The sequence below is a fragment of the Neltuma alba genome, unplaced genomic scaffold (assembly GCF_004799145.2).
Source record: "Neltuma alba isolate B1F8T4 unplaced genomic scaffold, ASM479914v2 tig00013459_pilon, whole genome shotgun sequence".
NCBI lineage: Eukaryota > Viridiplantae > Streptophyta > Magnoliopsida > Fabales > Fabaceae > Neltuma > Neltuma alba.
The window spans coordinates 129738-152008 of record NW_021637695.1 but is presented as its reverse complement, the minus strand read 5'-3'; the positions used below and the strand labels follow the sequence as shown (position 1 = coordinate 152008).

The window sequence follows — 22271 nt, the reverse complement described above, 5'->3', positions numbered from 1 at the left end:
ATTTAATAGCTGTTTATAATAGTTTTTGAGCAATTTAACTTATGGATTAAAAGTTGTTTTTTTTTTAAACATGATTCTAATAGCATCTAAAACTTACATATAACTTATGTAAAAGTAGCTTTTTAGAATCAGAAGACATTTTTGTCATTATGTTTGTATTGTTCTTACGCTTCTCTCTATATATTTTTTATACTTTCTAATCAGTTTTTAGTTATTTATTTTTAATATTCTCTTAGGTGAAATAATTTTTAATACTTTTTATAAATATTTTAATTTTTAATTTTTTATATTTTATATTTACATAAATTATGTAGAGTATATCATCTATCTGATTATGTAATATTATTTGGTTTAAAATTTTTTTTACATTACTATGATTTCTAATTTAAATATATTTTATTCATTCAATATAACTTTTCTCTATTATAATAATTTAAAGTTATTATATTTTGTACATTTATAATTTTAATCATTTTTATTATTTAATAAAAGTCATACTTATTTTGGTTATTCTACAAATTAAACTTATTCATTCAATTATAATTCAAGTAACTTTTTTACTTTACAAACTAATTTTTATAAAAAAAAAATCTAAACACAAATTATATTATTCAATCTAATTTTTCTAAAAATTATATTAAAAATAAGTTTTCTTTACAACGAATTCAAACAGAACCATTAACATGTGCATTGTGGGGTGTGGTTAAATTAGCTATCCTGCTTCCGTTTGGGGAGTACCTGAGCAGAGCAGAGAAGTACATAGTTGAGCGTGGTTTTTTAGGTTTATCCGAAGAAGAAGAAGAACAGGTGAATGGAAGTGACGGCGAAAGTGAGAGTCGGAGGTTCACAAATGACAAAGGCATCCAAAAACTAATAATAAAAAATGTACAACCACGCCGTTTTGCTAGACGACAATATGTAAGGTCTTCTTGCCCCGCTGTGGGCGCCGCCGCCTCCAGCTCCCCTGCCACTACTCATGCCAACAATACAAAATGTGCATTATTAATGTGCTCAAATTATATTAAAAACTACTCATCTGATTCTTAATATAAAACTTATTTAACTAATTTGATTAGATTAAGGAAGTTAGGTAAATTAGTTAATTATAAGAAATGTGACACATTTTTCCTAAAATACCATAATCATCTTTCTTAATATCCCATCTTCTTCTTCTACTTGATTATGGTTGAGCGAGTATTCATAGGGGTAATTTAGAGAAAATTGATAAATATGACAAATGAGTCTTATATTTAGAATCAAAACTAACTCAACAATTGAGTCCTATATTAAGGACCGGAGGAGTATTTCATTAATCTTAAAAAGAATTTAATAAAAAATTTATAAATTTAATAAATAAAATACCACCTCTAATTCTTAATATAAAAATTATTTTGATTTTTAATTTAATTTTAAATATAAGATTTTAATCTATTTTATCTTTTATATTTATCTATTTTTTAAATATAGTTTTTATAGTAGTCACACATAATTTTATTTATTAAATGTTATAATTTTAACTAATACATAATTAACAATGATATTTAAAAAAAATAACTTCTAATTATTATAAATAATTAACTTAAAAAAATTTCTTAATTTATTCAAATTAACCAATTAACTTCTATATTACGAATCAGAGGTAATATAATAACTAGTTAGGTGTTAAGTTTTGTTCTAAATATAAAATATTAATTTCTTTTGCACCGCACATCTATCTTTTTCGTCAACATTATTTCTTATTAATTGCATATATTAGGATAACTTAGATTTAAGATGATATTTTATGAAAATAATACTTTTTTTAAAAAAAGTAATTAAACTAATTAAAATAAAATTTTCACAAGGTAGGGCGTATCAGGTGCTGAACTGAAGCGAAGCAGACGTAACCTTAAGCAAGTCATGATGGAAGCCGTCGAGTGGTGTACCTTTGCCTGTTGATTATATATATATATATAAAACACACACACACATAATATCTCACGTCGTTGTGACGTGTCAAGTTGGTTTGGTGGTCTGGTCCCGTACGTGAAACTGCTTCTTGTCACGCTCTCGTCAACTTGTCCTCTCCTCTCGCCTAATTTGAATTCGTCTTGCTGGTAAAAAAAAAAAAAAAAAGTTAAAAACGCATGTCTATACCAATTTGTCTGTGCATTCAGGTCACATCTGTCCCTTGCTGGCAGCGTGCCAACTCTAAAGCTGGCGTCAACATCGCAAGCCCCATCAGATGTTCTGTGCACGTTATTAATATAAATCTATTTAATTAATTTAATTAAATTAAAAAAATTAAATAAGTTAGTTAATTATAAGAATAATTTAAAAAAAATTAATAAATATTACTATTATACAAATTACTTATCCATGTTAGTGCAGTAAATTTATAGTACTCGCTTCCTTCTTTTCCCCTATAATAACACAGTTTTTACAAGATTTTGGTATTCTTGATTGATTTGCAAAATTTAAGCAATAATCAATATTTTTTTAATGTTTTGATAGGTGAGCACTTCTAACTATCACTCTGGTAAGTCACTTACATCGTATTCTCACATATTAATTAATACATTAAATTGAATAATTTTTTTTATTTTTGCCCTTATTAAGAAAGGGTATTAAATTCTCCCACATATTTTTTTATTGTGTTCAATATGGATAAAATTTTAAAAAATGTCATTAATTACCCTTAACTTATATTCAGGGCCAGATTTTTCTGCTGTAAGTAACTTACACGCATGAATAAGAGTGATGAAATATAATATTTAGTGAGAGGATATTTGTGAAAAGATAAAATAATGCAGTCTTTTATAACTAAAATGGATGATTAAACTAGTAAACGATGAGCAACAAGTTGTCTATGTTTCATTATTATTTTTTGAGCTTGAGGAGGCTTCTATGAATCGGCTCCACGTAGACCTGCGCTGTAATCTACACACACACGGCCAGCTAACTTCTGCATATCTGAATAATTGTATGACCTTCCAACGTGGATCCACCATGGAATTTATCCCCACATTCCTTTTACGTCCGCCAGCTTTTACCGTGTGAAGTAAAATATTACAACTGCTCCAATCAAGTCATCGCCATAATTAATCACCTTTCTGCTTTTAGATATATTATTGATTATTGATTCCAATGTCCGAGGATATGGAAAACGTTTTTACGAGGAATCTCATGGAATCAATGTTCAATAAACAAATGCATATACAGAATCTGATCTGCACCGAGCGAATATTTCCCCCCCAAGTTGAATGTAATTTATTGCTAAATTCTGTGATAACCTCACAAAATATTTCTTTATATCCTCATTATTTGTCAAAGACTAAAAACAGAAAAATGCAGTAAGCACAAGCAATTCCATATTTTACCCTGATTGCACGCGATATTTGGATAGCCATCAGTACGCACAATGACCAGACCAAACAAATAATTAGAAATAGTTAGCGAGGATTTGGATTTACCATAAAAAGTTTGCTACAAATCATGCTTAGCTGTGCATGAGAATCAGAGGCTGGAAATGATCCATAACGTACACATCAATATCAACATAGAACCATCTCACGACACGAAGCCAAAAGGATAAAAAGTCCCAAATACCAACAAAAACGCTTCTCCCACCAGGATCTGGTCTCTTTGCATTTTGCCAGATTCCTCTGTAAAAGTCAGGACAGTGAGTAGTAATTAGTAAAAGGCTCCCTCTATTTAAGAAGATACCACCACACCCCATAGTTGTCCTATAGAGACATATCATATTCACTGAGGCTGAGAGAACAGAGAGCGATATCAGAGACAAATGGGTGTTTCCGGCGAGTGTTTCGATGTGATCATAGTCGGAGCCGGCGTAATGGGCAGCTCCGCCGCATACCAAACGGCGAAAAGAGGCCTGAAGACTCTTTTGCTGGACCAGTACGACTTCTTGCACCACCGAGGGTCGTCTCATGGAGAGACACGCACCATACGCGCCACCTACCCTCAGGACTACTACTACCCATTGGTGATGGAGTCCTACAAGCTCTGGCGAGAAGCCGAGGCCCAAATCGGCTACCAGGTCTACTACGACGCCCATCATTTTGACATGGGCCACGCTGACGACCCCGATCTCCAGGCCGTCATCGCCAACTGCCGGAAACACTCAGTCCCGCACCAAGTCCTCCGCAGTGATCAAGTGGTGCAGAAATTCTCCGGCCTCATCTCCATCCCGGACGACTGGCTCGGCGTGTCTAACGGTCTCGGGGGGGTCTTAAAGCCGACAAAAGCAACGGCCATGTATCAAACACTAGCATACAAAAACGGCGCCGTTCTCAGGGACAACACCGAAATCATAGATATTAAGAGAGACAACATAAACGGGGGAGTGCTGGTTTTTACGGCAGGCGGCGAAAGGTTTTGGGGTAAGAAATGTGTAGTGACGGTTGGGGCTTGGATGAAGAAGTTAGTTAAAGCGGTTAGTGGAATTGAACTGCCTATACAACCCATGGAGACCCATGTGTGTTATTGGAGGATCAAGGGGGGGCACGAGGCGAAATACGCCCTCGGCGGCGACTTTCCGACGTTCGCGAGCTACGGGGAGACGTACATATACGGAACTCCGACGCTGGAGTTTCCGGGGTTGATAAAGGTGGCGGTGCATGGAGGGAATCCATGCGACCCGGACAAGAGGCCGTGGGGCTCCGGGGCGAAGATGGATGTGTTGAAGAAATGGCTGGACAGGACGTTCTCGGGTTTAGTGGATTCGAGTGAACCAGTGGTGAAACAAGCATGCATGTACTCGGTGACGCCCACTGAGGATTTTGTGATCGATTTCTTGGGCGGGAAGTTCGGGAAGGATGTGGTGGTCGGAGGCGGGTTTTCGGGTCACGGGTTCAAGATGGCTCCGGTGATAGGGCGGATATTGACGGATCTTGTGGTGGAGGGGGAAGCAAAAGGGGTTGATATTAGTCCTTTTAGGATCGGGAGGTTCATCCAGATTTGCCGTCTGTAGGTAGGGAAGTCCTTGGGGCGGGCTCCTGGTGTGCAGTGCTGTGGGCCTCTTAATAAAATATTGACTTGATATATAAAATAGAGGACAAATTATGTCTGTTTCTTTGAACTGGCTATCACTTCTAGTGTATATGGCATGCTGTTAATAGCAACTTGGGGTTTGGTTTTTGCTGTCTCTAGGCTGAGTGTGTTATCCCTACCTATTAATCTGGTAATACACGCATGATGCATGTGTGAAATCAGCAATTCAAGACGTATTATTCTACAATTCTATGCTCCCACGTCTTATCTGTATACTTTGCAACAATTTTGACTTTAGATGATCATGCACATGTATGATTAAATGGATTTAGTTAACAATACGTTACGTTAAGTACCTATTAGAATTATTTGCTACTCATAAGATGTTAAATTATATTTGTTGAGTTATTTTCAATTGTTTCAGCAAAGTTATAAACAATTTAAAAACATATGGAAAACACATAAATTAGTTAAAAAAATATTTTTGCACAAGTTAAGACAACATTTTTTTCGTACACTTATCTCGAATATCATAAAATCACTTTTGAAACATGAAGATATATCTTATCTCTGGTTTAAATTATCAGTATGCGCTGGCATATACATTCATATCGAAAACAAAACTTTCTATATATCCCTGACAACTTTATACAATTAATATATTAATACGTATGCCTTTTAAGTTCATATTTTTGAAAAATTTTAGATCATTATACATTATAATTCGTTTTCCAATTACATTTTCTGATTATTAAATTATTTTAAAAATTATTTGTAATAAATATAATATTTTTTTCGACAAAATCAAACTAACACAAAAAGTTTGTGGGGGTGAAAAATATGTTAACTGGTTTCATAATGACCCCCAGGCCCCAGCCTAAATGATTTGCTGCTGGTTCCGTGACTGCTGCATTCCAACAGGCCTAACAATTGGAATTAGATGAGGCTCGGACAAAAGTCCCGATCAGTTTTTTTTTTTTTTTTTTTAAGCACAAGCTGAGAATATCACATAACATGCGTATAAAAGTCAAAGTTGATTCCCCTGCAAATCATAAAATGCCAAAATCAACAATCCACAATTAGAGATAAAGTTACAACTTGAAATATGAATATGCCGACTCACTACTTGGAACACTACAAAGACAAGTCGCGCATTATGGCCAATAAGAGTCATATGATTCTGGAAACTGCAAAATTTTCACTGTCATGATATGGTCATTTGATACAAAAAGAATGGTGAACTCTGAAATTGCTAATTGTTATCCAGATAAATGGTGGGAAAAAATGTCAGTACAAAAAGAATTACCTCCTATCCCCATGTGGTCCTCCTACAAGATGTCCGAAGAATACTAGAAGGTAAAGGAATCCCCAAGTATCGTATTTTCCTGTTTCTTGACAACCCACAACTAGGGTTTGGGTAGCATGCTCTTCATTTTTCTTTCCCCAGTATTAGAAAACGCTTATTTGTGACTCTGCTTCACTGTTATCTTTTCTATTGATCACTACTCTATCTGTTTTCATTTTATTGCTGATAATAGATGATATCTCTGAGTCATAAGATGAAGAACAAAGAGGAAGGGAGATACTCTACAACCAAACCTTATAATTTTGCACGTTTAGGCGGAGCTAACAACCCCAAATCTATAGGGTTAAACCTCCCCCTCCTCCCCCTCCCGTGACTGGCTTCAGATTATATAAAGCAGACCAACCTAATAATAGATTAGCCAAACCTGACTCGTAAGCTTCCGAATCAGAGCTTCTCAGACTACAGAAAAAGCAAGTAATAAGTGCATTATGGCCCAGTAAATTATAATTCCAAGTCGCAAGGTAGGCTGTCTCATCAAAGCTCGATCGCATGAAACCCTGCATGAATGGGAATCCAAATCGCATCATGCTAAAGAAATCTTACTTATGTAAAAAAAGAAAAAGAGAGAGAGAGGGTAGGTGTACCCACCATAAGCCATCAATCATGTCGCTCAAAGGTCTTGTAAATCTCGGAACAATTCTCGAAGAAGTAAGTGACTTGAAACCATGAACTGTGACACAAAGAAAAGAAGCCGGGAATAATAAATAAACAACCAAAATTAAGGAACTTCGAGTTGACGAACCCCTTCACAGTACATGGTGCGGAATTACCTTTATCGTCATCTTCCTCCTCTATCCTATTAGTACTACCAGGGTCTACATCTACAGCAATGGCAACATGATCGTTATTGCCTTTGCGCAAACTACGAACTTGAGATGTCGCAGACGTCACCGCTGCTGTCCACTTATCCATCTGCATAGAAGCCAATAATAGACTTAATCCCTCAATGTCAAATCAAACAAAACCCCCACCCAGAAGAATCATTCTCGTAATCGCACTAATGTCGATGAGAAAAACTATTAAAATCTTTTCATCGCCATTCATATGCGTAAGGGATATCTTCCCTCTCAAACAGGAAACATTAACTGTCATATTCAATCACTAATGAAAACGGCGCAAGAGAAAGAAACGCCAAAATCTAAACTCTAAGCATAAAAATCAATTTTATTTCAATCATATTTGATTATCGTTCCTCTGTGATCTGGATTCCGAATGTAATGCAGTTTAAAAAGTTGACTATACAATCTAATTACCATGTTAAGTTTGACGAACAAGTCTAGGATGACAGACTCAACAGAAATATTGCCTTGTGCCAGCCAGCCCTCCCACCACTGTCTTACCCTCTATTCTCTCCCGAAGTTGTTCGTCTAGACACATGACAGGCGTCAACATTCTTTTGAAATTATTCACACAAGTGCAGAGGAGATAGCTAGCCCGGCAGATTGCCCAAGGGAATACTAATTATTAACCCTCAAGTTCCTTTTCAGAACGCAAAACTAATGCGGCAATAAAAAATGGTTGACTCACCACTGGTTCAACCTCCAAAATTCCTGAGGCTGAGCTCGTGTTAGCTCCCCTTCCAGACTTTTCCACACCTTCAAGCAAATTCAATTGTGATTCTTTCTCACGCAAAGACATCTCAAGAGCTTCTGCTTTATGTGCCAACTCATCCACCTTACTCCTTTCTTCCAGTAGCAGAGCATCCTTGTTTTCCGCATCTCCTCTCAAATGCTCCAATTCTGATAATACAGAAATCAGCTTCTTATGAAGCATTTCTTTGTATTCATCAACGTGACTGTCACTTTTCGCCTCAGGATGCATATCACGCGTCCCCTCTCGAGATACCATCATGTCAATCCACATCAAGAACTCAAGAATCTCATCGGAACTTCTCTTGTTCATTTGTGATGCAAGAAGAATGTCGTTGGTGCATCTTGTGACCTCTTGCCTTAAGAAAGAGATCTCAGCGTCTCGTTCTTGTAAGTGGCACTGCAACTTCTCAACCTCAGCAAGGAGACTTGCAGAAAGATGGTGAAGCTCGTCAAACTTGCTTATTGTGATGGAATGCTTTTTCATAAGTTTACCACGAGAGGCTTCAAGCTTCTCGATTTCCAGACACTTCCGCTCACAAAGATGTTCAAGTTCCTCACTCTTTTTCATCAACTCTTCCATCTGCATCTCTTCCTCATCAAGTGCATGCATTAGAGCCTCTATTTCTGCAATAAACAGTAATAGAAACATCAAAAGTCTGTAATGCAATGAAATTTTAAAAGCTTACTCGTTAAAGAGGAAAAGAAAAAAGCAAGCAAACAGACGTTGGTCTTTGGCAGAAACCAAATCAGTCAGAGATCCGATTTTCTCCTCTAACTCAACCGCAGTCAACCGTGCATCTTGCAATTTGTTCATTTCCTGATCCAAAATCTTCCTTTCAGCCTCAAGCTTTTCCACCAGTTTTTCTAAATTATTCTCTCGAATCCTAGAAGCTTGAAGATCTCGAGTGCAACTCTTAGTAGCAGATTCAGCATCCCGAATCTGATTTACAAGTTCCAAGCAAATCCTCTCTCTTTCAACATCCTTCTCCTGGAGCTCTCCCTGCAGGTTTGCTATGGCAGCCTTCATCTCCTTTTGGTTAGCATCTAGAAAGTCTGATTTTACAGTAGCAAATTCTTTTGCAGCAAACAGCAATCTCTCTGCTACAGTCTTAATGTATTTTTCAGACATCAACTGAACCCGGCCGCTGAAAGGTTCTCCACCATCAACAAGTGATGCTTCTTCCAAATTTATTCCTAGATCCGAAGATGCTACCTTGTTTCCAATAAGTTCATCTTTTCCATGTTCAATCACAATAGCAGAGTTAGTACATGCTTCATAGAGGTAGGCAACGTTCCCACATAATGCAGCCAGTTCCCCGTCTTTTTCACTAATTTCGCTCTTCAAGGCTTCGCATGACTCTCTTTGGTAAGTCATTTCTCTTTGAATAGTCACCACTAGATTAGAAAGAGTTCTTTCTTGCTCCTGTGTTAAACGCGAGTGCCTGTTTAAGCTTTCCTTAAGAGAAGTGAAATCCATTAAGAAGTCTTGCAGCCGATGCCCCAGAAGATGACAAATTTTAATGATGGTAGTATCATCAGCACGATCAACTTTGTCAAAATTCGTCCAAGAATCCACAGATATGGCTTCCTTCTGGAGAATAATTGCAAAAAAATGAAAAGAGAGAATTGATTATAGGCCCAATCAATATAAAGTAGGAATGCAATTGATCCATCGAAGAAAAGAGATAAAATGATACAAACAAGGCACCACAGAGGAAACAAATTAAATGAGCAACCTCTCTTTTGTTTTCATTCATTTATTTTTGAATAAAGTATGAACTGCTTTTGAAACATGGCATTATATATTAATGAGGCAAGCTCTGTAATACACCTCCATGAACAGATTTGAACATCAACACCAAAAAAAGCTTCAAAACCATTAATTATTAATCACAGTTCTGTAAAACCTTAACTCATGAAAAACACAATGTAAGTCTCAAGTGCTCAGAATAAGGCGGACCCATGAAACAACGCATGAGGGCTAAGTCAAGAAAATTACATTCAAACAAATTTCAAAAAGCAACTGACTGCAATATTACGTAGATACTCCCTCGAATCTAAAATATGTCATATTTAAGAAAACTTCACACGCATCAAGGAAATACTCAAAAAACTGAATAACTCATTAAATCTGGAAGAAGAGTTACATTTCTTTCCACCACCACCGCTATTAAATGCATTAAATTCTAACATAACATTAATTACAATGCAAGGGCAAAATAGGGGAAAACATTAGCACAGTAAACACCCAAACATGACATGTTTTGGATCGGGATAATTTTTTTTTCTTTTTTTTTTTTGAGACGTGACTTGCATTTTGGGCAGTACACAGTTTGTTCCAGCGCAAAAGGTTCATATATATATATAGAGAGAGAGAGAGAGACCATTTGTAAATACTGCAGAATGCAATGGCAAACATGGGGGCAACGTCAAGTCAACCCCCCCGGGGGACAAACCCCGAAAACAACGCACGGCTTGTTCGATTTCTCGTTCTTGTAAATTGTAACATACCATACGAAAGACATTTAACATAGAATAAAGACTGGCGAGCATTCATAGAATACCAATACCTTATTATCAATTGACTTGTGTAAATCGCCATCACACCCACTGTTGACATGTGAATCGACCCCATTTGCAGCATTGTTGTCATTCAAGCATGACTTAAGACCAATCTCAAGTTTTCGAGAAGACTCCAAGTCCATGAAAAGTACATTAGCCAATAACTTGCCAATTTCGCCAAAGCTTGTGTGGAGTTCGTTCATACTAGATCTTAATACCAAGAGCTCAGAAAAATAATTGTTTCTTTCCTCTATATGCAGAGCTGATAACTTTTCAAGATGCGAAAGAACTTCCACTTTAGCAGCCTCAGCTGAATCCCTTTCCTTTCTGATATACGCAAGTTCAACAGTCACATTTGCAAGCTCCTCTTGAAAAGCATCATTCCTCTCTTGAACCTCGTTCAATTCAGCCAGAAGAAGGTCCGCTGCTCTTTTAGATTTCCAAGACTCTTGTTCTAAAGAAGACACAGAAGTATGCAGATCAGAGCATAACTTCCCAACCAATTCCAACTTCTTGACAGGATCACCTGTGTCATTGTCACCGCTAACCTCAATATCACTTAACTTGTTCAAAATAATGTTCAGAGTGTATTCCCGCTCCTGCAGATGATGTTCTGTTTCTGCCAGATGATTCTTCAGAAGCGAGCTCTCATATTCTAAAGCTTCTAACCTATCTGGGTAAGTTGCCAAGTCTTTGAACTTCTGTGCATACTCTGCGAGAGTTTTTTCCTGATTCCTAATCTCATATTTCAAGTGCACCATCTCGCTATTCATCTCTTCAATTGTTTGTTTTAGACTATCTCGTTGTTGTATCAATGCCTTCCCTTTCCTCACTGCAACATTCAACTTCTCTCTAACAGAAGCTGATCTCTGCTCCTCTTGATTTAAAAGCTCCTGCAGCTCCTCAGTTTTCTTACCCAGGGCTTCAACTTCACCAGATAAAGATATTTGATGCTCCAAATTTCCATCTCTCTCCTCCTTCACATGCATCAATTCACGTAAGGCCTCCTCAAGATCTTTTCTCAAACTGACTATAAATGGGTCTTCCTTACTAATCATATCCATGTTTCTTTCCTCATGAAGAGTTCCATCATCTTTTTGTGTGCCGTGCCTATCAAGTGCATCCCCATATGCAAGTTTTTCTGACAAGAGAGTTGCATAATTTTCTACAAGCATTTTAAGTAATACTTCCAAGGAATCAATACTTCCATTACTAGACATCAGGTTTTCCGCTATGGATCCCTGCAAGACGTCACTGACCAAATCTAGCAATTTGCTGATTTTTCCCTCGATAATGAGAATTTGTCCCTCAACAACACCTTTCTGCTCCAAGCTCTCCTCCAAGATAGTTATTTCATGATGTAACTTTTCATTTTCAAGTTCAACTTGCTTTGAATGCATTGGTAGTCTCTTGCACTCATACATCAAAGCCTCCGCTTTTTCAGAAAGATACTCTCTCTCAGAGGTAACAGCCCTGAGGTCTTGTTGAAGAGCAGATACTCTCCTTTGAGACTCTTCCAGATCAGCATTTAGCAACCCACAATAGCTATCATATCTTTCAATCTTCATCTGAAGTGAGTCAATATGATGATTAGCCTCAACAAGAGCTCTTCCTAACCACTCAATCCTGCTATCTGTCTCCATGGATCGCAAATGTGCAGGCATATCTATCCTGTTCACAAGTTCTTCCCATCTCTGAACTAATCTGTTCCTTTCCATCAGCGACTGCTCCAGCATTTCATTTTGTTCGGCCAACTCATAATACTTGCTCTTTAAGTCCTCAAATTTTTTTCTTAAATCATCCCCAGCATCAGATAGCAGCTGACCATCATCTTTCCAGGCATCCATGACAACAATACCAGCATTCGAATAAGAACCTCCATCTGCAGTGCTTCTCCGATCCCAATCATTTAAGGCTAATGTGTTACCAGCAGCTGACCTAGCCAACCAATCAATCTTTTCAATTATATCTAGCGAATGAAACTGCTCCGGCAGATCTAAATCTTCCAAAATCTCTTCTAGTCTCTGAAGAACTGAGTCTTTAAGAAGAAATGACTCTCTCAAGGCATTAGCTGAATGACGAATATATGAAAGTTCCGATTCCAGAGCCTCTGCACGCTCACCAGCCTCTGCATAGGTCTGAAGTTTTGTTTCAACTTCGTGGATTCTAACATCTTTCAACTGTAACTCCTGCATGCATCTCTCCAATTCATTGGAAGTCTCCGCCATGGATTGTTTGAGGCCATCTCGCTGTACAACCAGCCCTTTCCCCTTGGAAACTGCTATGCTAAGCTTCTCCCGAATAGAAGACACGCGCTGTTCTGACTCATCCAGTTCCCTTGTTTTCTCATATAACTGAGAACGAGAAGCAATAAGAGCTTCCTCCGCATCACGTAAGCTTTCTTTGAGAATGAAGGTTTCGTTTTCATGCTCAATATGTAAAGCATCTAAATAATGGATCTTTGCATGTAATTCAGTCAGTTCCAGCGTCTTAGATCCATAGTCCTCTTTAGCTATTCGTGCCTGCATGTCAGCCTCACTAGTTTTCTGAACAAGACTAGACACCAAAGATGCGAGATGAAGGAGGGGTTGCCTACTTAGTTTGGTATCAGTATCTTCTACATGCAGCACACCTTCAATATCTTCAATCATATTACTAACAACATCTAAGCCAACACACTTAAAGCTCAATTCCTCCAATTCTTTTTCCCTGCGACTTAATTCTGACTTTACCGCCATGGAAACAGACTCAAGTTCAAGCTTCTCCATCATTATACCCTCAAGAGATCGCATTATGGGCTCATAATTGGCATAGTTCAGTGGATCAAGCAATGCATCACTTGGTATATCAACCATCCTTTCATCCACTGGTCCGACGTGGTTAAGAACAAGTTTCCCCAGGTCACTGTAAATCTTATGCAATATACTGACAGCTAGATCATTCTTCTCAAGCAAATCATCACATTTCGCACTCGCTTCTCTTACCGAGGCACGCATCATTTCATGTTCTGTATAAGTAGCTTCAAGCTTCTTCTTAAGATCAACAATCAATTCAGTGGCTGCACTAACTGAAACTACAAGCCGATGATTGACATCCAAACCATCAAGGGAACCAACAGAGGTGTTTGCTAACAAAGCCTCCCCAACTGATTCACCCAGTCTCCTAGTTGCTTCAACAATCCCGACAACTGTGGTATTCCAACCTTGCTCAAGAAACATTGCCCTATCTGCCACCTCCTTCTGCAAATTCTCAAGTTGAATACCAATAGTAGAAGCCATCTCATTTGAACTTTGTTGCACACCATTTATTTCAGTAATCAAGTTGCTGATTTTCGACTTGCAATTTCCAAGCTTTTCACAAAGCTCAACGTGTTTGGCCTTGAGAAGGACATCTTCTTGGTTTAAAGCTTCAAAGAGTTTTTCAAGATGACATTTACTTTCTTGTGTGTCTACCAGAAGTTGCCTGGAGACTTCATATTGAACAGTAAGTTCAATGTTGGATACTTCCAAATTCAAGCAGTGTTGGTTCAATGTTTCGAAGAGATCTTGGAGTTCTATACACCTGGCTTCACTACTCTTCCTACCATCTTGCTCCTCCTTAAACAATACACCAGCGTTTTGAACATCCAATCTCCATTTTGTAACCGACGCTCTCAAGTCTCCAATTTTCCCTTTGGCTGACATAAATGGATCGGGTGGTACCTGACGCTCATTGGGATCATTTTCCTCTACCTCAAGTTCATTTTTTTGTGATTTCGATTCAAAGGCCTTTATCAAATTTGAAACCCCAGCTGAGGAAATTTTACCGGGGGACCGACCAAGTGATACCGAATGAGAATGTAACCGATCAGTTGCCTTTTCTAGTTTCTCCAAAATACTCTCCATCTCATCCAGACGCATCTTCAAAGCAACAAAACCAATAGAGCTATAAAAGTCCTCGTGTTCAAGTAGATTCAATGATGGCTCCCCAGGATCCCCTTTTCCATCTCGCTCCAAAAGGACAGGCAAAGAATCTTTTGTAATTTTACTTTGATGGTCCTCACATCTCTGCCCTGCCATCTGTGCTCGACTATAGAGCTCATCATATTGAGATAGCAGTTGGCTGTATTTATTGCCAATTTCTTCTGCGTTAGCCTTATGCGCATCCAAAGTGCTTCTCACAAAGAAGTTCTCCTTGGTGACTTGTTCAAGCTGCAATGTGGCCTCTTCAAGTTCAACTTCGCACTTCATTAGTTTCTCAATTTCTATAGATAACTGCTCCTGAAAAACAATAATCTGAGACGAGAGTCTTTGATTCTCAAGAATAACAGCTTCTTTATCCTCTTCAAGCATTTTAGTCTGATCGACTGACAGTGCAAGGCTCCCACTTAAGTTAGAGTTTTCTACCTGTAGACTTGCCGCCAACTCTCTACTCTCAACCAACTCCATTGATAGCCTGTCAATTTCATGGGAGAGATGCTGAATTTCGGCTTCAATCTTATTCTTCTCTTCAGTCACCAAAGACAATTTCCCATTTAGATTTAAATTTTCAGCTTTTAGTCCTTCCACTGAACTCTTGACATCAGCTAATTCTGTTGACGGCTTCTTACTTTCACGTAGATGATACTCATTTTCCTCTGCAAGTTTCTTTTTCTCCTCAATTATTGATGCAACCGATTCATTCATTTCCTTATTTTCTGCTTGTAAAGTTGAGACCAAGCCTTTGCAGCCAACCAGCTCCGTAGACAGATCCTGCGCATCTTTTTGAGACGTTTCACAAGTATTCTGCAACTCAAATACTCTAGCATAAAGTTCTTCAGTCTCTACCTTGGCAGAAACACATTGGTTTTGCAGTTCTGCATTCTTGCTGGTCAAAAGAGCTAATTCTGTTGACAGCTTCTGACTTTCACATAGATGAAACTCCTTTTCCTCCACAAGTTTCTTTTTCTCTTCAATCATTAACGCGACTGATTCATTCATGCCCTTGTTTTCTGCACGTAAAACCGTAATCGACCCTCTACAGTCATCCAGCTCTCTAGACAGATCAAGTGCATCTTTCTGAGAAATTTCATAACAATTCTGCAACTCAAGTGCTCTAGCAGAGAGTGCTTCAATCTCTGCCTCGGCAGAAGCATACTTCTTCTGCAATTCTGCATTCTTGTTGGCAATATCATGCAGTCAAGACGACAATTTGAAAGTTCTTCAGCAAGTAGTTGATTCTTCTCACTAACTGCACTACATAAAGCGTGAAGCTCAGATAGTTCATTAATCAACTGATAACTCCGGTTGTCAGACACCAGTTGTTGCTCCAATTGTTCAGCCAATTGTAAATTGAATAAATCTTTCATAAAAACAGCAAGAAATAACTCTTCTTTGAGTCTCTCGAACACTTCACAAAAACCATGATCTGTTAGAATTAAGGTGCTGAATATAGGATCTGCATTAGAAAATGTTCTACTTGACTTAAGCAGAAAGTTGTACTCTTCTTCACCAAGTCCCCTTATAAGTTCTGTCAGCTGCAAGAGATTGATTGAGCTCACATCAAATGTCGGAGAAACAACCGATGGTCCGGCCAAGTTTGTCTCTTGAACTCCCATTGGAAATTCATGGCTTTTCTCCACATATAACGACTGAGCCGGAGAATCTTGCTGGTCAAGCCTCTCCTCTAGTCCCCTGTCACTACTAGAAACTACTTCTTTCATACTCTGTTCATCACTGGAAGGAAGAAGCATTTGCAGTCCAACACGAGGTGAACCCGGCAGTGGATCCCCTTCCAGATTTCTCTTGACATGTCCAGCAATTGCAATTTCATTGTCCTTCCCTTTAGCAGAATCTGAACGCCTACTGGATGTGACATCCTCAAGAGATGATGAAGCTTCAACTGCCTCGCCAATTTGGGCTGCTTCATGAGATGCCTCCTCTATTTTATTGTCATCCAAAGCAAGTCCTGACACAAACCGAGCACTCTCACCAACCTCAGACAATTTGAGATTCTTCTGGCTATCAATCTGCATATGACTGCTTTGACCATATTGCTTTTTATCCAGACCATCAGCTTCCTGCATTGCCCCTACCCAGCAACAAATGAGAACATAATTATACATCAAATCCACACATCAGCTTACCCATCCTTCCCAATTATTCCCCCCATATCAAAAGTCAAAGCCTAAAATTAAAGAGGTTAAAAAAGAGAAGAGCACAACCTACATCTGTTACCTGATCTTCCATTGCTTTCATCAAAGATGAATTAGGGATATCCTCAGATAGTAGCAAAGCTTCCTGCTTATCTTCACCCTTAATTTCAAGTCTAAAAGCGTTGCCTGCTGTAGAGGTTACTGGACCAGGTACGGACGTCATGTCAACAGGAGCGGACATATGGTCATTCACTGTGACACCTTTAGAACCAAGGCTAAGCAAAGTTGTCTCAGACAGGTCCTTCACCATTTCAGTGCCGACATCTTGAGTGCTTTCCCCTCCATTTTTAACTGACTCGGACGTATTAGGAATTTCCCCTGACAAAATAAAGGATTCCTCCGCATCTCTGCTCTCTCTTTCAACTCTAGAAGACTTTCCCGCTTCAGTGGTTACTGGAGCAGGTACGGACAACATGTCAACAGGACTTGATATATGGTCAAGCGTTGTTCCACATTCTGAAACAGGACCATGAAAAGTTCTCAGAGGGACGTTTTCCAACATGTCAACACCAATATCCTCGGTAGTTTCCTCTTCGTTTGGGACTAACACCTCAGATTCACGTTCACCGCCCCGATGAGGCTGAAGTGCTAACTCAGTATTAGAAGCCAATTGCAATTGAACGCCTGTGTCATTACTGATTGCCGATGATGAATCAACAGAAGAAGCACTAAAGTCAGGAGTCAGCGAGTTTCCCAAAGACTCTGATTCTGAAACCTCTTTGATACCCAAATAGGGATCAGCGTTAGTTTCGACATTCCCCTCGGTAAGGTGAGATGATGCTGTTGATATAGAGCCACCAGTAACTCCTTCAGCGTCAGGCTCATTTTTTCCAGACTTAACAGACCTTTTCGAAGATTTTCCATGGCTACTTCCCCCTTTACTGTCTTTCTTCTGACGAAATTGCTGAAGCTGAGGAAAAGAAATAACAATAAAAATTCAAATCAAAGGACTGCGGATATTCCTCTCTATTCTTTACATCGGTAGTCAAGGAACCATAGGAAGAGAGAACAAGTTATATACTTTCATATCCTATGAAAATAATGTTTAAATATGAACAGCTGAATGAAGTTCAACACCAAGATGATGATGATTGTTGTTGTTGTTGTTGTTTATCTTCGAGAGTAAAACGGTGATCCCTACATAATAAATATCTGAAGTCTAAATCTGTATGATATATTTAAACTTTATGGCATAAAAAAGAAGCAAATCAGAATAGCTTCACGATAAGTTCTGAATCCCTCGCATAACAACATCTAGCTCAGATCATTCCAAACTTGAATGGCATCATATTTAATCATTAAAATTTCCAACTGAATAATATTGAACTATGGTCAAACTCAAGTTAAATCATAGGAAGAAAGATGAAATTATGTACTTGTATGTCCCAAGAAAGCAAACTTAGAATATTGAAAGTTAAACTTAAGTTAGATTATTCATCAGCCTTTCGTAAAGAATAGGAACAGCTGAATGAGATTCATCATTTGGATTAGTTTGTGTGAATCGCATAATTTTTTGGTAATTCCGAAAGCATGCATAAGTCTAAATGTAGAATTTAGTTAAACTTTGGAAGGCATGGCAGAGGCCAGTCAGAATGATTCGACAATAATTTCTGAATCCCCAGGCTAACATGTTTCCGCTCAGCCAACCCCCACTCCATCAGCCATCAGAATTAAGAAAGTGGAAGGAAAATCACTCGGGTCTTGCAATGCTATCATGTAAGTAGAGCTTGGTTATCAAAACAATTCCTGAAAATGAAAGAGAAGTAGCTCGGTCTAACATCGTCCCTCCTAAAATGGCATTACAGAAGTACCAACTCTACTGGCACATTCGCGCGTAAATTTCTAACTGAATATCTATTTAGTCGTAGCCAAACTCAAAGTTTAATTGAAATTCTTCATTCACTATATATTTCATTAAATCACTAAATAATTTATTTTAAAAATTGGCACGTGCAAGTGCCATGGGAAATTCAATAAATAAATTTTCAGACTCGTCCCCCAAATTTAAAACATCATGGTACTCAATGCTTTTCTCAATTGATGGGCAGAGATTAAAAAACAATGGCATAAGAAATAGAAAAATTTAAAAAAAAAAGGTAAAAAAATAAATATAAAGAGGTTCCAAGGAATTTAATTTTTCAGAAATTTGACTTCTAAAGCCAGATTTGTAAAAAATAAATAGTTAAATTTAATTTGTAAATATAAATTTTTCGGTGCCTCTACCTGTCCTCGGTTTTGTAACATGAAATCCAGGGTAATTTTCTTAAAATTTCTATTTCTGAGTTGGTTATCCAAAGTTAAAAATACTGAAAGTGTTTTGATTTCATCTCTTAAACCCGACCTAGAGTCAGTAAAAAAAATGCCTACAACTCTAACCCCCGAATAGGAACCCTAAGCGCAATTTGAAAATCATAAAATGAACTCCCATCCAATTTTGCGCTCCACATCACTCCAACTGTCACAGAAAATCTTTCAATACTGCAATCCCCGGTGATTCGAAAGTCATATGGAACTTTCAAAGCTTATAACTTGACTAAAAGATTAGCGGGGGTATGCTACTTGACAACTGAAACAGCCAAGTGCGATATTTAACGAGATACTGAACAAAAAGATCTGTGTCCTTAAGGGTCATAGTTCACTTGAGCCTTCTTCAAGGGTTAAGGAAAGAGTTTGCAAATAACCCAAAGTTAAAAGAGTGATAGTTGCGTTTCTCGTATTAATAAATAGAATGCTTCTATTAAGCTTGTTGAACTCTGGCAGGAGATTCTATCGGAACAAATATATCTTAGTCAAGTTGGTTAGAGGAAATACAGAACAATGTTAGGGTAGACTTGAAGTAGAGTTAGAATTTTCATTTAAACAGATATACACACGATTGTGACTAAGCCAAATTTATATATCTACTGGTTTTTTTGAATGAAAATTTTCATACATTTACTCAGACGATAATTGAACAAGCTTGAAAATACATAGGCACTGGATAGATACCTTTTTTCTTCCTGCCGCGAGTAGATCGGTACGGCTCTTGCTCTTGTCCATCCGAATCCGATCCACCCCGTTGTTGCCCCCCACTGTGACTGCGACAATCACCTCAGCTGAGTCCCATACACCATTGAGATCCTCCTCTTATGCTGCACCATGAAAGAATAACTGCGATTTATTGCCAGTGATATGATAATCCAGAACACCCCTGCTCGTCCACAACCAGAGGAAACTATACCTTGCAAAATTTACGATTCGACACAGAGTAAATATTTAAAGAAATAAATATCACAGTAATGATTCACAGGGACCCAATATTTTCAATCGCCTATAGTATTGCGGCATCTTCCGCTCGACCAAACAGAACAGAGCCTGCTGGTTTGAAATTCCACGGAGCAAGATTCCAGGAAAACGGCGGGAAGTCCCGACCGTCGTGTTTATTATCCTCAAAGACTCCATCAAAAGAGAGAAACGGAGAACAGATAAAACATAGCAAGGTGGAATGTAGGAAGAGAGGAGTACCTTGATCGGAAGCTAGGCCATGGAACGACGGCGCAGGAGATGACATCCGAAATGCTAAAAGCGATGCTGCAGTTTCCAATAGGAATCGGAACTTCCTGTGCAGGGAAGAGGTGTTTGCGAGATCTAACTACAGCGTTATTTTCTCCGCTGGGAAATTGTTATGAAGCAACGTCAAACGTAAATCGCATAATCTAATATTCTAATAAAATTTGTGAAGAATAAAAACAAAAAATGAATCCGGTTTATTTGTTCTGTTTAGGCGGGGGCGGGTCATGGTTTCATTCATCCCCTGCTTTTGAACTTTTGTCCGCGTGCGCCAAAGTTGTATGAATCTTGGATCCTTCCAGTCAACATAGCGATCAATATTTAACGATTAACATCATAAGAACAAAATTCTTTATTAGTTGGCAAAAAAAATTTTTTTTAAAAAAAAGATGTTTTTATATATTTGCACAGGCGCTGTCTTTGTTTTTATTGAAAAAAGTGCACAATATTAAGCACCATTATATATGTTGACGCATCATATGAAATTTGAATAATAAACCATATTATTCATTAAGTATATTTGATTGATGGTATAATTTGTTATTTATTTTATTACCTTTTTTATTTGTCAATGTGAGATTTATAATGATTGTCACGTGAGTGAGGCAGAGGTTAGGTTGTTAGGGCCACATGCCCACACCATCATCACCCTGTGATTGCTTCCGCCTTCAATCTTTTATGATGATATGGCCAATTAATTAAAGACCTGACAGCCAATTCATTAGGACTAGTAAGACAAATCAACTCAAACGCAGCAATAGGAGATATCTTTAACCGAAGAACCCATTCCTTACACCATAGAGAGCCAATATTTAAATTTTTTATTAGGAAACCTATACACATTTAATAAACGAGTGTTTTAAATAGAATTACTTCTAATTAAAAAATACATACAAATAGGATAAAAAAACACTCAAACGCTGATAACTCAGCCCAATTAAAAAAAACAAAGAAAAGAAGAAACAATTAGTATTGTGTTTCTCTTTCTCTTTTTTTTGGCTACAATTAGTATTGTGTTTCTATTCCACTTTGTTTATTTATTTGTTTGTTTCTTTGTTTTAGCGGTATGTTTCTGAAAAGGCCTTAGTGGCGGTCTGGGCTTGTCGTTCTAACTTGGGCTTCAAAATCAGAAGCCCAGTATTTAATTTACCACAGGCTTCTTATAGGGTGGGCCTACCGGACCATGATCAAGATTAGCGCTGACATGTCAAGGGGCCTAATAATCAGTTATCCAGAATTCAGCCTAACGATATTTAAATTAATGTGCAAAAAAAATATTTAAATCCAGCTCCAGAAAATTTCAAAGAAAATAATATAGTGCTCCATTTTACTTGTTGCATCATCCCTCTCTGGTCTCTGCAAAATAATTGATGATATTGTTTGTGGGAAAAAGTAAGAGAAAAATCAGTCTATCAACCGTTTTTTTTCACAAAATGTCTTATATTTTGCACTATACAAATTTTTTTAGAATATAACTTATATTAAAGATTGAATAGAATATTTAAACATCTGGCGAAATAACTATTTAGCAGCTCCTATATTTAAAATCCCAGAGCTTTACGTGTGCCCACCAGAAAATTATTTAGTCATATAGGAGAATGAAACCATAAAAGAATTAACTTGCAAGAAGCTCCAATGCTTATAAATCTATATTTTTTCCCCAGTGCAAAACACATCATGTCCCCCAATTACTAAAACAATAAGAATAGTACACTGAGGTCAGGTTATTATATTATATATATATATATATATATATAACACAACACCGCATAAATTATATAATTTATTTTGAAGGTGGACAAATGGCAAATACAGTCTGAATTTATTATTAATTAATTATATTACGTCGTGTTCCATTACACTGCAGTATAATATAATAGGTAGATGTATCTGATTAAAATAAATTAGACTTTCTGTAGTTGAGATTATATTCCGATGTGGTGGGTTTTAATTAAACAGCACTAATAAATAGGAAGGGCCGCTCATACAATTGGCAGATTTTTTTTTAAAAGAAAAAATAGATGGAATTTTAAATAAT

General features: G+C 37.6%; 2 protein-coding genes across 2 annotated transcripts; one reads left to right on the top strand and one right to left on the bottom strand.

Moving 5' to 3' along the window:
- Positions 1–3484: 3484 nt before the first annotated feature.
- On the top strand, positions 3485–5239 carry LOC114737479 (probable sarcosine oxidase). The gene has a single exon (XM_028925407.1). It carries the CDS (start codon positions 3785–3787, stop codon positions 4970–4972), a length of 1188 nt encoding a protein of 395 aa, XP_028781240.1. The 5' UTR covers positions 3485–3784; the 3' UTR covers positions 4973–5239.
- A 740-nt stretch (positions 5240–5979) lies between these two features.
- Positions 5980–20327, bottom strand: LOC114737476 (golgin subfamily B member 1-like). Its single transcript, XM_028925402.1, is given in 11 exon segments — positions 5980–6034; positions 6116–6855; positions 6947–7028; positions 7129–7270; positions 7886–8574; positions 8674–9541; positions 10521–15670; positions 15673–16549; positions 16707–17594; positions 19673–19815; positions 20189–20327. Coding segments are annotated over 9 exon segments (8850 nt in total). The 5' UTR covers positions 19724–19815; positions 20189–20327; the 3' UTR covers positions 5980–6034; positions 6116–6752.
- Between the last annotated feature and the right edge of the window lie 1944 nt (positions 20328–22271).

Bases quoted from the DNA above. Each gene is read 5' to 3' on its own strand.
- LOC114737479 (XM_028925407.1), top strand. From the start codon at position 3,785: ATGGGTGTTTCCGGCGAGTGTTTCGATGTGATCATAGTCGGAGCCGGC.